This window comes from Phaenicophaeus curvirostris, chromosome 4, assembly GCF_032191515.1.
Source record: "Phaenicophaeus curvirostris isolate KB17595 chromosome 4, BPBGC_Pcur_1.0, whole genome shotgun sequence".
Classification (NCBI taxonomy): Eukaryota; Metazoa; Chordata; class Aves; order Cuculiformes; family Cuculidae; genus Phaenicophaeus; species Phaenicophaeus curvirostris.
The window spans coordinates 50,867,083-50,879,079 of NC_091395.1; the positions used below are offsets into that span (position 1 = coordinate 50,867,083).

Here is an 11,997-nt window from a genome sequence, read left to right on the forward strand (position 1 = left end):
CTCTAATTTTCAAGAAAATGTATAATTCAGTGCATTTTAAGTCTCAGTATATGCATGTAATTTATCAGCTATAGAAGTATAGCTTTTAAAATACTATACTTTTTTTCCAATTGATGTTTAATTATTAAGTACTTATTAAGGAACATCAGAATAAAATTTACTACTGCAGTCTCCAGGCTTGGTTTTTTTTAATATTTAAATTTCAGCACAGCATAAACCGTTGTGCCTGAGAATGTAAGGCATATTTCATGAATTCTAGGTAAAATGGAGCTGTAAGAAAATCATGATTAAAACCAGTTATCGAAACCATATCAGCACCTCCAAAACTCTACTCTCAGCTATGTATGACTCCTATGGCTGTGTCTTGATAGAAGGCAGAATTTCTTCTGGGATTTTGCTGTCAGCTTTACTGGAGGGAATTGTTCTTTGTTGTTTTCTCATCTTTGGGGCTCTTGTTAAGAGCCCTGCCCTGCTCTTGGCTGGGCTGTGGGGCTGGCAGAAAAGGAAGGAAGGAACTAGGCTGTCTTATCTGGTGCAGCCACTTCGTGCCTTAGCACCGTGGGGCTGTAATTCTGAGTCACTGTGCAGTCCAGGGAGGATTTCTCCAGGTCATCTACCAATGGTAAGAAACCACAATCTCCGGAATTGCAGAACTCGATTAGAGACTGCTGTACCACTTCCCTGCTTGATTACTGCCATGACAGCAGAGTTCAAAACAATTGCACCACACCATTTGCAAGCTGTGTGTTTTTACAGTATTTGCTGCAGTTGGCTGCAATGTCGGTGTCTCCATGGCTGATTTAACCTGCCCATGCAGCACTGAGCTTGGGGACATGCAACCGTGACATTTAATTCATGTTCAATCTCCTTATTGGTAGGTGGGTCCTCCCTGGAAAATCAGAACCATGAAGGTTTTGAATGAAATGGCAGTCTAGCAGCCAGCTCTGCAGGTGTCTCCACTGATGTGCAGGTGACTGCTTCCCCAGGGGTGCCAGTCTGCCTTCAGGCTGTGGTTCAGAGCAACTGCTGCCATCAGCCTGTGTGTGTTTGAGAAGTGTTTTTCCTGAAAACTTAGTTTGACTGCCTGAACTTTATTTGCTCCTGTGGGATCTCCCTGGATTTGTTTCAGGGAATTTCTGTGGGATATATGCACAATGGATTTTTGTACATTATCTAACGTTCAGTTGTTGAGCTTCATTATCATAAAATTATTGAATCTGTAGTTTTTTAATACTTTGCTTTAAGCATCTTAGGGAAATCACACACTTTGGAGAAGTTTTGGTTACTGATGTTATGTTGCAGGTGGTACAGCAGAAACCTGAACAGAAGCAAGGCTGAGCAGCTCCTCAGAAACGAGGTGAGCACAGCAGCCTTGCGGTATTGACCACGAAGCACATGTAAAGTGGCTTCTTTTATTAAAACAATTGCTTATTTTTGGCATGCACAATTCACAGAGTGAGTAGAAAAGACATGCAGCTTAAAATTGCTCTCTCAATGTGCTTGCATTTTAGGATAAAGAAGGTGGTTTTGTGGTGAGAGACTCAAGCCAGCCTGGCCTGTATACAGTTTCCCTTTATACAAAATTTGGAGGGTGAGTTTCTGTGGCTTCTCTGCACACCATGTCTTGTCCATATCCATTTGCATCCATCTTCGTTCCATGTGCTGGAGGAAGGCCCAGGAGAGAGCTCAACAAAGAAACAAGGGCTGCTGTGACAAGAAAGATGGGTGACTAAAATGAGCTTTTCAGCTCCATGGCTAGGGCATGTTTGGTTTAATCCACTGTAGACTGGAATCTCCACCCAAAGAAAAAGATTTTGCTCTCCCACCCTGTTTGGTCTCTTCCCTCCTGACAGCCCTAGTGTTTGCATCAGTGTGTGGTGAGCTGGATCAGGGACCTTACTGGGCTGAAAATTAGCCTTTTATGGTTAATCTTAAACATGTGACATGTGGCACCCTCGACAGCCCTTTTGGTTTCCTTTTCTTAGTCAATCTGCGCCTCTTAAAAAAACCACAACAAATGACACTTGTTATTACTAATTGTTATTATATTTATTATTGTTATTATTTTCCAGAGAAGGTTCATCGGGAATAAGACACTACCACATAAAAGAAACAGTGACAACACCAAAGCAGTACTACCTCGCAGAAAAACATCTCTTTAACTCCATTCCAGAAATAATTGAGTATCATAAACATAATGCAGCAGGTAGATGAATTGGATTTTTTTCTGTCTCTTACAGGTGATTTCAAAAGGAGTGTGAGATGTTCAAGGGTTTTAATGGAAATTTTTAGTTTTTTATAGATCCTTCTTTTGCAGAGGAGTCACAACACAATGCGTTTTCATGTTTTTTTCAATATGGGTAGTCATTTGAGAAGTTTTCTTTAATTTTTTTTTTAAAAGAAACTATATGTGTGCGCAAACACACACACACACATATATATAAAATTATGTTACCCTCCTCAGAGTAACAGAAGAACAGCTGTACTGTGTCAGGAAAAATCATTCATCTAGCTCTGCATAGCGTCTCCAACAGCTGCCTGTAACCCACAGCAGATGGATAGGGATGGTGCTACCCCACAGTATTCTCCAGGCATTGGTTTATTTTACGTGCAGGTCACCACCATTTAAAATGATCTTATCTTTCCATACAGCAAATGGATGAGGAGAATTGTAATGTGTAGTTTAGGAAATCCCTAAACGCGAGTCTTTGTAAAGGTTATACGCATCAGATCTATAGCTGGTGGCTGATGCGTCCTCCCACTGTATGGTAAGATGGGGAGAATTTAGGAATCAGGTTCAAGGCACAGATACTAACATATTGTATTTTCGTTCAAGTCCAGTCCATGCATGGATGTCCCTCATAACTACATTTTCCAGATGTTTATATTAAACTCAGGTGACCCAGCATTTCCTGATGATATTCTGGAACATGTCTTTCTTGAAAAAATGCTCCAAACCAAACCCCTGATTTTACTACTTGCTTTTTAATTGGTTTTTTATGCTGTGATGTATTGAATTCTAACAAGATTCTAGGAGAACAATCAGCTAGCATGCAGTATATATTTTGTATATGTAAAATACTCATGTGAAACCGATGGGATTTATGTGTGTGAAACAGAAGTAACATTGAGAGTATTCATTTTAGGTAATTTTTCTGATAAGAAAGAGATCCTCAGCCTTTATTGGTACCAGCTTAACCATAAAGCACAAATATGCATGCATATATCTATATCAATCTCTCACCAGTGAAAAAACATCAACACGTTAGATGTAGTGAGTGCTCCTAAGCATCTCTTGTAGCAGTTTTTGGTAGTCAAAACAATGCAATATAGAAAGCATGGTCAAAGCTATCTACAGCGATAAACGTGTTGATAATCAGTGTTGAAATCTGCAGTAATTTTCTGCTTGGTGCTGGTTGCAGAAGTAAACCGTGTCTCTTGAATTATCTTTGAACATCAGGTCTTGTTACCAGGCTGCGTTACCCAGTTACCCCAAAGAAGACAACAGCACCGACAACAGCAGGATTCAGCTATGGTAATTGTGTGTTGTATTAATCTACACATATCTTTTCACATGATTTTGTACATGTAAGTTGCCACGCTATTTTCTAAAAATTTTGAAAAGACCTAATTTTATACTGTGATTGCCTGTACTGACTTATGTTGGTCCAAGTTGAACCTTGGAGACCCTTGGTCAGAAGATTGGCATGCAAAGGCTTCAGGACTGGTGGTAGACATGTGCCAAGGGCGGCAGTGAGGAGAAGAACATATCACCAGTGCTCCAGGGGAATTTGTCATCTTTCTCCCTGCTTTTGTGGACATCTTGAACTCTGCCCAATTAAAGAGCTATGCTTTTAGCTCCTTTATGAGCCTCCAGATTCAGACTCTTCTTGGCCCTTTGATCTTTATGGAGGAGTTGTTTGTTTGGTTTTTTTTTTAATGAGTTTGGAATAACCTGTTTTAAGTGTGGCACATCAGGTGATGTGAGCAGCTGTTATGCATTGGTGCAACTTTCTATGATGGCACCTTGTTGAAATCAAGTCTGATAACACCAGTATGTAATTACTAGCCTCAGGAAAGTTTGAGTTCTGCTTTCTGTGTTGGTTATGGACTGCTGAAAGGTTTTGTCTACTTAAAAGCTTGTTTTGTGAGATATAGAGTACTCAATTTTCAAGTTATTTCTAAGATATTTTCTCCCCCAAATCAGAATTTGCTAGTGATCCAGTTTCCCATTCCTCCTCTCTGTCTCCTACCTATTCAATGTAATCCTTAATACAGCAGTCACGGGCTCTCATTTCTTTCTTTTATAGAGAAGTGGGAAATTAATCCCTCGGAACTTACATTCATGAGAGAACTGGGGAGCGGTCTGTTCGGTGTAGTGCGCCTTGGGAAATGGAGGGCACAGTATAAAGTGGCCATCAAAGCAATTCGGGAAGGCGCGATGTATGAAGAGGATTTCATTGAAGAAGCTAAAGTAATGATGTGAGTTATGTGCTTGGTACTTTTAGTGCAAGTTCTTGGACTCTGATACCATTTACTGATTGTAAATAAAACACTTCAGGGAGATGGTATTTTTGCAGTTTTGAGGGATGGAGAGCTAGCACTGGGTGGAAGAAGTAATAACGACATGATTTCAACCTTTTCAGGAAGCTAACACATCCTAAATTAGTTCAGCTGTATGGTGTGTGCACACAACAGAGACCTATTTACATCGTGACAGAGTTCATGGAGCATGGCTGTCTTCTCAATTACCTGAGACAAAAACGAGGAGTTTTGAGTAAAGACGTCCTGCTCACTATGTGCCAAGATGTATGTGAGGGAATGGAGTACCTGGAAAGAAACAGCTTTATCCACAGAGACCTGGTAACAACCAATTAGCCAATACACTCCTCTTTGAATTTTTTATTTTTGAACTTATTTGAAACAGTCTATTAGTAAAGAACTACTCTTATTCTAGCAGAAATTTGTGAGTACTTGAAGTTGACTCTTTAGGGTCTAATCTAGTCTCTAAAACTGCCCTGTACAGAAAATGGCTAGAGATTTGGCTCTACCAAGAAAATGGAATAAAATGATTCTGAATTTTTTATAAAGAGTTAAAAGATATTTGTGCTGGTATAATAGTGTTCCTCTGTTCTTTATGGGTGCCATTTTCACCACTTATGAATCCCTTGACATGATCATTTTTTCTGGTGATATTTTACAAACTGGTTTATTTGTCAAAGCAGTATTATCAAAAGCAAATGCACAGGTACCATTTGTAATGAGGAGGCACCACTGAGCCTGGGAAAGTGGTGAAATTGCAAAGCAAGGAGGAGCAAGTCCTTATTAGATTGTTGTAATTTGTCTGCAAGAGTCTCCAAGTTTTTCATCTAAATCTAACCATTCTCTTTGCAGGCTGCCAGGAACTGCTTGGTGAGTGACTCAGGAGTGGTCAAAGTGTCGGATTTTGGAATGACAAGGTACTCCTGAGCATGCAGAAAATTCACTTACCCCTTGTACTTTGATATAAGGCAACACGTGCCCAGAAAAATTACAGGCAAAAATGGTCTTTTTTGATTTATCCAGGGTACATCCTTTTGTTATTTTTTTTTCCAGTGCCTTTAAAGTTCGTTTGTTCTTTAGTCATGTGTCAATTTCCTTACTCGTTTTAATTCTGGAAAATTAAAAGTAGGCATTTTATTCTCTAGAGAAGTGTCTCTAGCACTTACCATGAGAAGCCTGGCTTTGAAATGACTCTGTGGTGTGACTGGTCTTCTAATAGAAACTTCCCGTAACATCTGTTAAAATCTTGTAGTGATGCAGGGGGCGTATTAGAGCTTGAGGCTCAGGGAGCACAGATCATACTGTAGAGATAATATTTACCAAAACATAGATTAAATACTAAATGATAGGAAGAGGCTGTTCAGTGAGTCTGGGGTCCTTTTGGGGTAGATGGTTCAGAGCTGCATTTTGCTAACCAGAGTGCTGGGAGATGCAGATGCCTGGAGAGGGGTTAATTTCCTGCCGTTTTAGAACCTGTGGGCAATGTGTGGGCAAGGTAGGAGGTGGGGACCAGCACCTACAAGAGAGGTGTTAAAACACCATGGCTTGACCGTGCTTTTCTTAGCTTTTGCCACCTTCCTGTGCTACAAAGCTTTCCTGTCCCCTGACATCTGAATTGAGACTGGCTGGTGAGAAACGGGGCAAGAATTTTATGTTTCTGCATAGTTTTATCTCTTAATACAGGTGCCCTGTAGGTTGTAGGTGCCCTGTAGGTTGTAGGTGCCCTGTAGGTTGTAGGTGCCCTGTAGGTTGTAGGTGCCCTGTAGGTTGTAGGTGCCCTGTAGGTTGTAGGTGCCCTGTAGGTTGTAGGTGCCCTGTAGGTTGTAGGTGCCCTGTAGGTTGTAGGTGCCCTAGAGCTGTGTATATAGCTAATAACCTGAAGAGAAGACTCAGAAGTCATAAGAAAAATGAACTGGGTCTTGACTGAAACCTTAGCACAGAGAACCTGTACTATTTTTATTATGTGATGCTTACAGTCGTGACCATTAGGTGGCAATATGAGCTTCTAATATTCAAATCCAAATCTAAATTATAATTTGCAGGCTTGGAGACTGACTGAAGGATACGATTCTTTTCTTTTTTTTTTTTTTTTTTAGGTATGTCCTTGATGATCAATACACAAGCTCTTCCGGGGCTAAATTTCCTGTGAAATGGTGTCCCCCAGAAGTTTTTAATTATAGCCGATTCAGCAGCAAGTCAGATGTCTGGTCATTCGGTAAGATGTTCATAGTTGAAAGAAAGCACTATTTTATGAATAGCAGTTAAGCACCAGTTATTGAGAGTGATTCAGATGTATGAGAACTAGCTTAGAGTAACCACTTGCCTCAGTTTTATATTTGCATGAAGTTCCACAGAGACCTTTAGAACTATTATTTGTTAAAACCAGTGCTACTAGAATATGATATTTTCAGCAATGACACATGTGAACACTTTGCAAAAAATGGATCTTAAACTGTTCATCAGAAAGTCTGAGTCTAGAGCTCAAAATAAACATGTATTTTTAAGAAGTGATTTGCTTATTTTCTTAATTTTTTTTTGCAGGTGTTTTAATGTGGGAAGTATTTACGGAAGGAAAAATGCCATTTGAAAAAAGCTCTAACTATGAAGTGGTAACAATGGTTAGCCAAGGACATCGTTTGTATCGGCCCAAATTAGCCTGTAAGCAGGTGTATGAAATGATGATGATGTGCTGGCAGGAGGTATATACTTTTTTTTTTCCTTGAATTGAAAAAAGTTAATCTAGCAGTGGCAATTAATCCCTATTGCAGCATTCTCACTGTATTCAGCTCTGTCAGCTATTCATGTGTTTATTGCAAAGTCAAAGACCTCCCCCAGGTTTGCAACTAAACAAGAGCAGTGATAAGAACCCCCCCAAGGAAATTTCTATTAAATAAATGGACCATGGGATTAAGTATGCAAAGGCATTTAGTATTAAAATGAAATAATTGCTAATCTATGCTGGTTGTGATTATATCTGTGTACAGATACTGCTAGCAAAATACTTCAGTCAGAATGGCCCAGAGGTGGAGAATCTGATTTTGCATTGCCTCAGTTTATTAATCATTGCAGAAACATACCATAGTGACTCAAGATATTTTTAAAGGAATACTTCATTAGCTGATTATAAATTGTAAAGGAAGTATAAACTAGCTTGCAGTTGAATCTGAATAGAAATCCCAGGGTTTATAAAGGAAGACAAAAATACTATTAATCTTCCTAATCCAGAAAGAAACTGACTGTATGATTTTCACAGAGGTCAATGGGGCAGGAAAGCAAAATTTAATACTTTATCAACTAAATCAGTATGAAACAACTTCTGTAGTATTAAAGCAGGAAGTCTCTAGGAGGATATGTACACTTAATGAGACGCATCTAATTTTGAGAGAGCAATTGAGGAAACCAAGAATGGAAAGAGCTACATGATTTATTTCTAGTTAGTCTTTGACACACAAGGTCCTGGGGAAATATTTCTCTCTTCTAGTAATAAAGCTGACATACTGCCTGACTCTTGTTTTGGAGAAGATGCTGGAACAGAGAGCGATTAGTCATCAAACCAACTGATGGAAATCTAAAACTTACAAGCCAGTTGGCTTATGCAGAGGAAAATAGATTAAAACCAAAAATGTCCCAGAGGGCCACAGAATGACAAATCTGTTTGTAGTTCAAGAGAGTTTTTCGTAGCAGCCAGGAAATTACAAATCATTAGATTTTGTTTGTACTTGGTAACCTGCTTGAAACGGTCATTAAAATAGAATAACAAATTATCTGAGAGATAATGCAAGTTATTTATTAATTATTATTTATATTAATATGTATTTATAGGATTTATATGAACATCAATGAATTGATTAAAAATTATTTATTTCATCAGAACTTATTAACAATAACATCTAAGCAGTCATCACGTGAGAGAGACAGTCTTTGCAACTCACAAACAGGACACAAGTAATGGAAAAATACTGTTGATCTTTGTCATAAAATATGATTAACTGTAGGTATCCCAATCTTAATTTAGTAAATTTATTAATGATTTGTAGAGGGAGGTGAATGATGAGGCATTAAAATCCAGCAGGTACAAATCTAAAGAGGCTGGTAAATGGAGGAAAAGTGCAAGTTACTCAGACATTCAGAAGATTCTAAATGAACTATGTCAGCCAGGTCAACGAAGAGACTTCCTCAGTGTGTTGCCATAATTAAACAAAACAAACAGGATATTATGACATATAAGGAATTGTATGCAAAATAAATAGACTATATGAAGGAAGCCATTGTGTAAGTCTGTGATGCAGTGTCATTTGGGCATCAAAAAATAATGTTGATGTGAAGGAGGCTTTAGAGAATAACACTCAAAATTCTTAGGACCGTGAACAATATGCATAAAGAAAGATTAATGCATTTCACTGGGGGAGGTAGGGATGGGGAAGAAAAATGAAAAAGTGTAGCACTATGCAAAATAATGAATTATATGAAGAGTGTAGTCCAGCAACACCTATTATGATTTTTCAAAGCATAAATCATAGAATCATAGAATCGCCAGATTGGAAAAGACCTCTTGGATCATCGAGTCCAACTATTCCTATCTGCCAGTAAACCATGTCCCTGAGCGTCTCATTCACCTGTCTTTTAAATACCTCCAGGGATGGTGACTCAACCATCTCCCTATGCAGCCTGTTCCAGTGCCCGATGACCCTCTCTGTGATAAAAAACAGGTTATGCTTACTGAGATTGACACATTCAATAACCCATACAAGGAAATATTTTTCATATCACATCTAATGAAGCAGTAAATTAATTGCCACAGAATGATAACAAGTCCAAGAAGTTATTAAAATCAACAGAACTTTGCTTCTTTCTGATCACAACTGTGTATGCTTTTATTTTTAGAAACCAGAGGGACGCCCGACTTTTGAAGACTTGCTTCACACAATCATTGATATTGCAGAGGGTGAAGATGCTTTCTGAAAAAAGACGAACAGCAGCACAAATGCAGGAAGGAAGTCACTCTCCAGAGACTTTAAACGTGGCTTTGCCATTTCTTTGTAAAGGCTTGATCCTGTAAGCTGCTGGATGCTGCTGAACAGTGTGGGGAACCTGTAACATCTGATCCACTCCAGCACAGGAAGAGTTTTACATGATGTTGGGAAATAAACACAGTATCTTCAGCAATACTAGTACTCTCTATATTTCAACTGAATAGTCAGCATTGTATAGCTGACAAGTTGAGCTGTTTATGGAGGGAGAGAGATCATGTGGCCAAAACCCAGCAGCCTAATTTACATTTGCTGGGTTGGGTTCATGTACATAGAGTCCACATTTCCGAGTTTCACTTTACGGAGGCAGTACCATTACTAGTAATTTGCATGCTTAAAAATTGAAGGTATCTATAAATGGCTACTTACTGACATTGAAATGTTTCCAGAGGTTTTCCAGAAGCATTCTTTTTCTTGGTTGATGGTTATTTTATTACACATTAAGAACACAAAATGTGCCTCTTTCATTTGCACATAGTATGTTGTTAAAAGTGCAGTCATCAATTCAGAGCAACGCTCAAAAAGCTTTGCTTCAGAACTGAGCTGCAATACACCCCAAGCCATGCTAGGCTGTTGGTCTTGATTTTAGTTGTGAAAAATAACTCTGAGATTCAGCACAACTGGCTGTCAGTGTACCAAAGTACCTCGTTTTGGATTAATTATAAAATAATTTATATGCTGTATGTATTGTATATATATACACATTTGATGCATTTATTTATATAAAGTGTGCTTTTGTTTTGAAATTTTCAAGCACAAGTTTGTCCTACCTTCAGTTATAATACATACACAACTCTTTACATGGAGTTGTAAATGAAAGAAGTTACACTTTCAGGTGTATTTAAGGCGGGTGCCTTTTTCTGTCTGTCATCTGTTCATACAGTGATCTAACCTTCCGGTTCTTAAAAGAACATGTCATGCTAGATATGTATGTAAATAAACTGAATGTTAACTGTTTGGAACAGACTGATGTTGCCAATAATTTATTGTCTGTGCATCATGGGCAGCCTGATCTAGTGGGATGTCCCTGCCCATGGCAGGGGGGTTGGAACTAGATGCTCTTTAAGGTCCCTTCCAACCCAAACTATTCTATGATTTTATGATTGTAAGCCAAGCTCATTTTTAATGTGAATATGGTGTTATAATAGTCCATGTATGTATGTATCTATCTGTGTCTACAGACTTAATGCTATATATATATAGCAGTATGAATGTATTTAAATGAATTTGGCCATGATTAAATGTTTAGAGCAGAAATGCCTGAACTCCCTTTAGAAGTTACATGCCCTTTTCCCTCTGCTAGAGGCTGACATCTCTGCAGCCTTACTGAAGCCTATTTCACTTAACCTGACTTTGTGCCAGTGGGCAAAATGAGTATTTACGCTTGGATTTTGCTGTAGCCACATTGTGATTAACTCTATTACATGCTTTCTTCTTCTTTTGCTACTCTTGCCCTTGTGCCACGTGCAATAGAAAATAGATTGCACAAACCCCTTTTAAAAAATATTTTTTGCAAATAGGCAGGGAGGAGTACAGTTTATTTCTAATCAAATTATTACAGGTAACTATAGCTGGCTGAATATATTCCATCGTTTTTGCATTTGAGTACTTCTGTAGTCAGTTATGGAGATACCTTGTCTAAACCTGTATGTTCAAAAGGATGATGCCTCTTGTTTCGTGGAAGAAATGTTTTCCTTTTCTGTGCTATTCCATTGAAAAGGTACAAGCTGTCGGAAAAGATTTAAATTGTTGTTTCCTTTTTCTTTATGACAAAGTCTTGAAAGATTATTTCAACTATGCAAACGAATGTCAAAATGTTAAGTCCAAACCACTACTCAATCACTAACAACTGTATAACTGCATATATTGTTAAAAGGGAATATCTAGGGTTTTCTGTCTGTAGTAGAAAAAGCAACATGGATAATCTAGGATAAACCTAGCTCATCTTTCCTTTCCTCACCTTTTCTTTGCACTTTTTTCTCAGTGGAGACCTTGTGAGGTATGGCATTGCCAATAGTTTCAACACTATGTCATGAGCAGTAATAAGGAATGTTTCCCTGAAAACACAAATGGACCATAGGAAAATCAGGAGATTTGTAGTTTCCAATGTTCCTTGAGCCTGTTTCTATACAATAATTGCATATTTAGTATTAATTTATATGATAAGTCACATGGTAACTGTTGACTTTTAGCAGCAGTTTCCTCATTGAGGTGAGTGGTTTGAATTCAGGATGATTTCTTCATACCTGCCATTGAGTTTAATAGTTAGGATGCTAAGAACTGTAAGGCAACTAGTGTTTAGGTGAAAGCATTTTTTTAGTTGAATGTAGCCTTAGATTGTTAATTTTGGAAAGGATCAGCACACCTTCAGAGTCAGCTGTCTTGCTGACTCTCCCAGTATCTGCAACGGGAGGTTGAAATACTG

At 38.4% G+C, this 11,997-nt stretch overlaps 1 protein-coding gene across 2 annotated transcripts in view; it reads left to right on the forward strand.

Moving 5' to 3' along the window:
- Nucleotides 1-9,777, forward strand: part of TEC (tec protein tyrosine kinase) — a 57,536-nt gene extending 47,759 nt beyond the window's left edge. For both annotated transcript variants that reach the window (XM_069856081.1, XM_069856082.1), the window contains exons 9-18: nucleotides 1,303-1,357; nucleotides 1,512-1,591; nucleotides 2,073-2,206; nucleotides 3,461-3,535; nucleotides 4,311-4,482; nucleotides 4,647-4,863; nucleotides 5,395-5,459; nucleotides 6,639-6,757; nucleotides 7,084-7,241; nucleotides 9,427-9,777. In XM_069856081.1, coding sequence (XP_069712182.1) covers nucleotides 1,303-1,357; nucleotides 1,512-1,591; nucleotides 2,073-2,206; nucleotides 3,461-3,535; nucleotides 4,311-4,482; nucleotides 4,647-4,863; nucleotides 5,395-5,459; nucleotides 6,639-6,757; nucleotides 7,084-7,241; nucleotides 9,427-9,504 — 1,153 coding nt within the window. In that variant the 3' untranslated portion in view covers nucleotides 9,505-9,777. The remainder of the gene's footprint in view (nucleotides 1-1,302; nucleotides 1,358-1,511; nucleotides 1,592-2,072; nucleotides 2,207-3,460; nucleotides 3,536-4,310; nucleotides 4,483-4,646; nucleotides 4,864-5,394; nucleotides 5,460-6,638; nucleotides 6,758-7,083; nucleotides 7,242-9,426) is intronic.
- The last annotated feature ends 2,220 nt before the right edge of the window (nucleotides 9,778-11,997 follow it).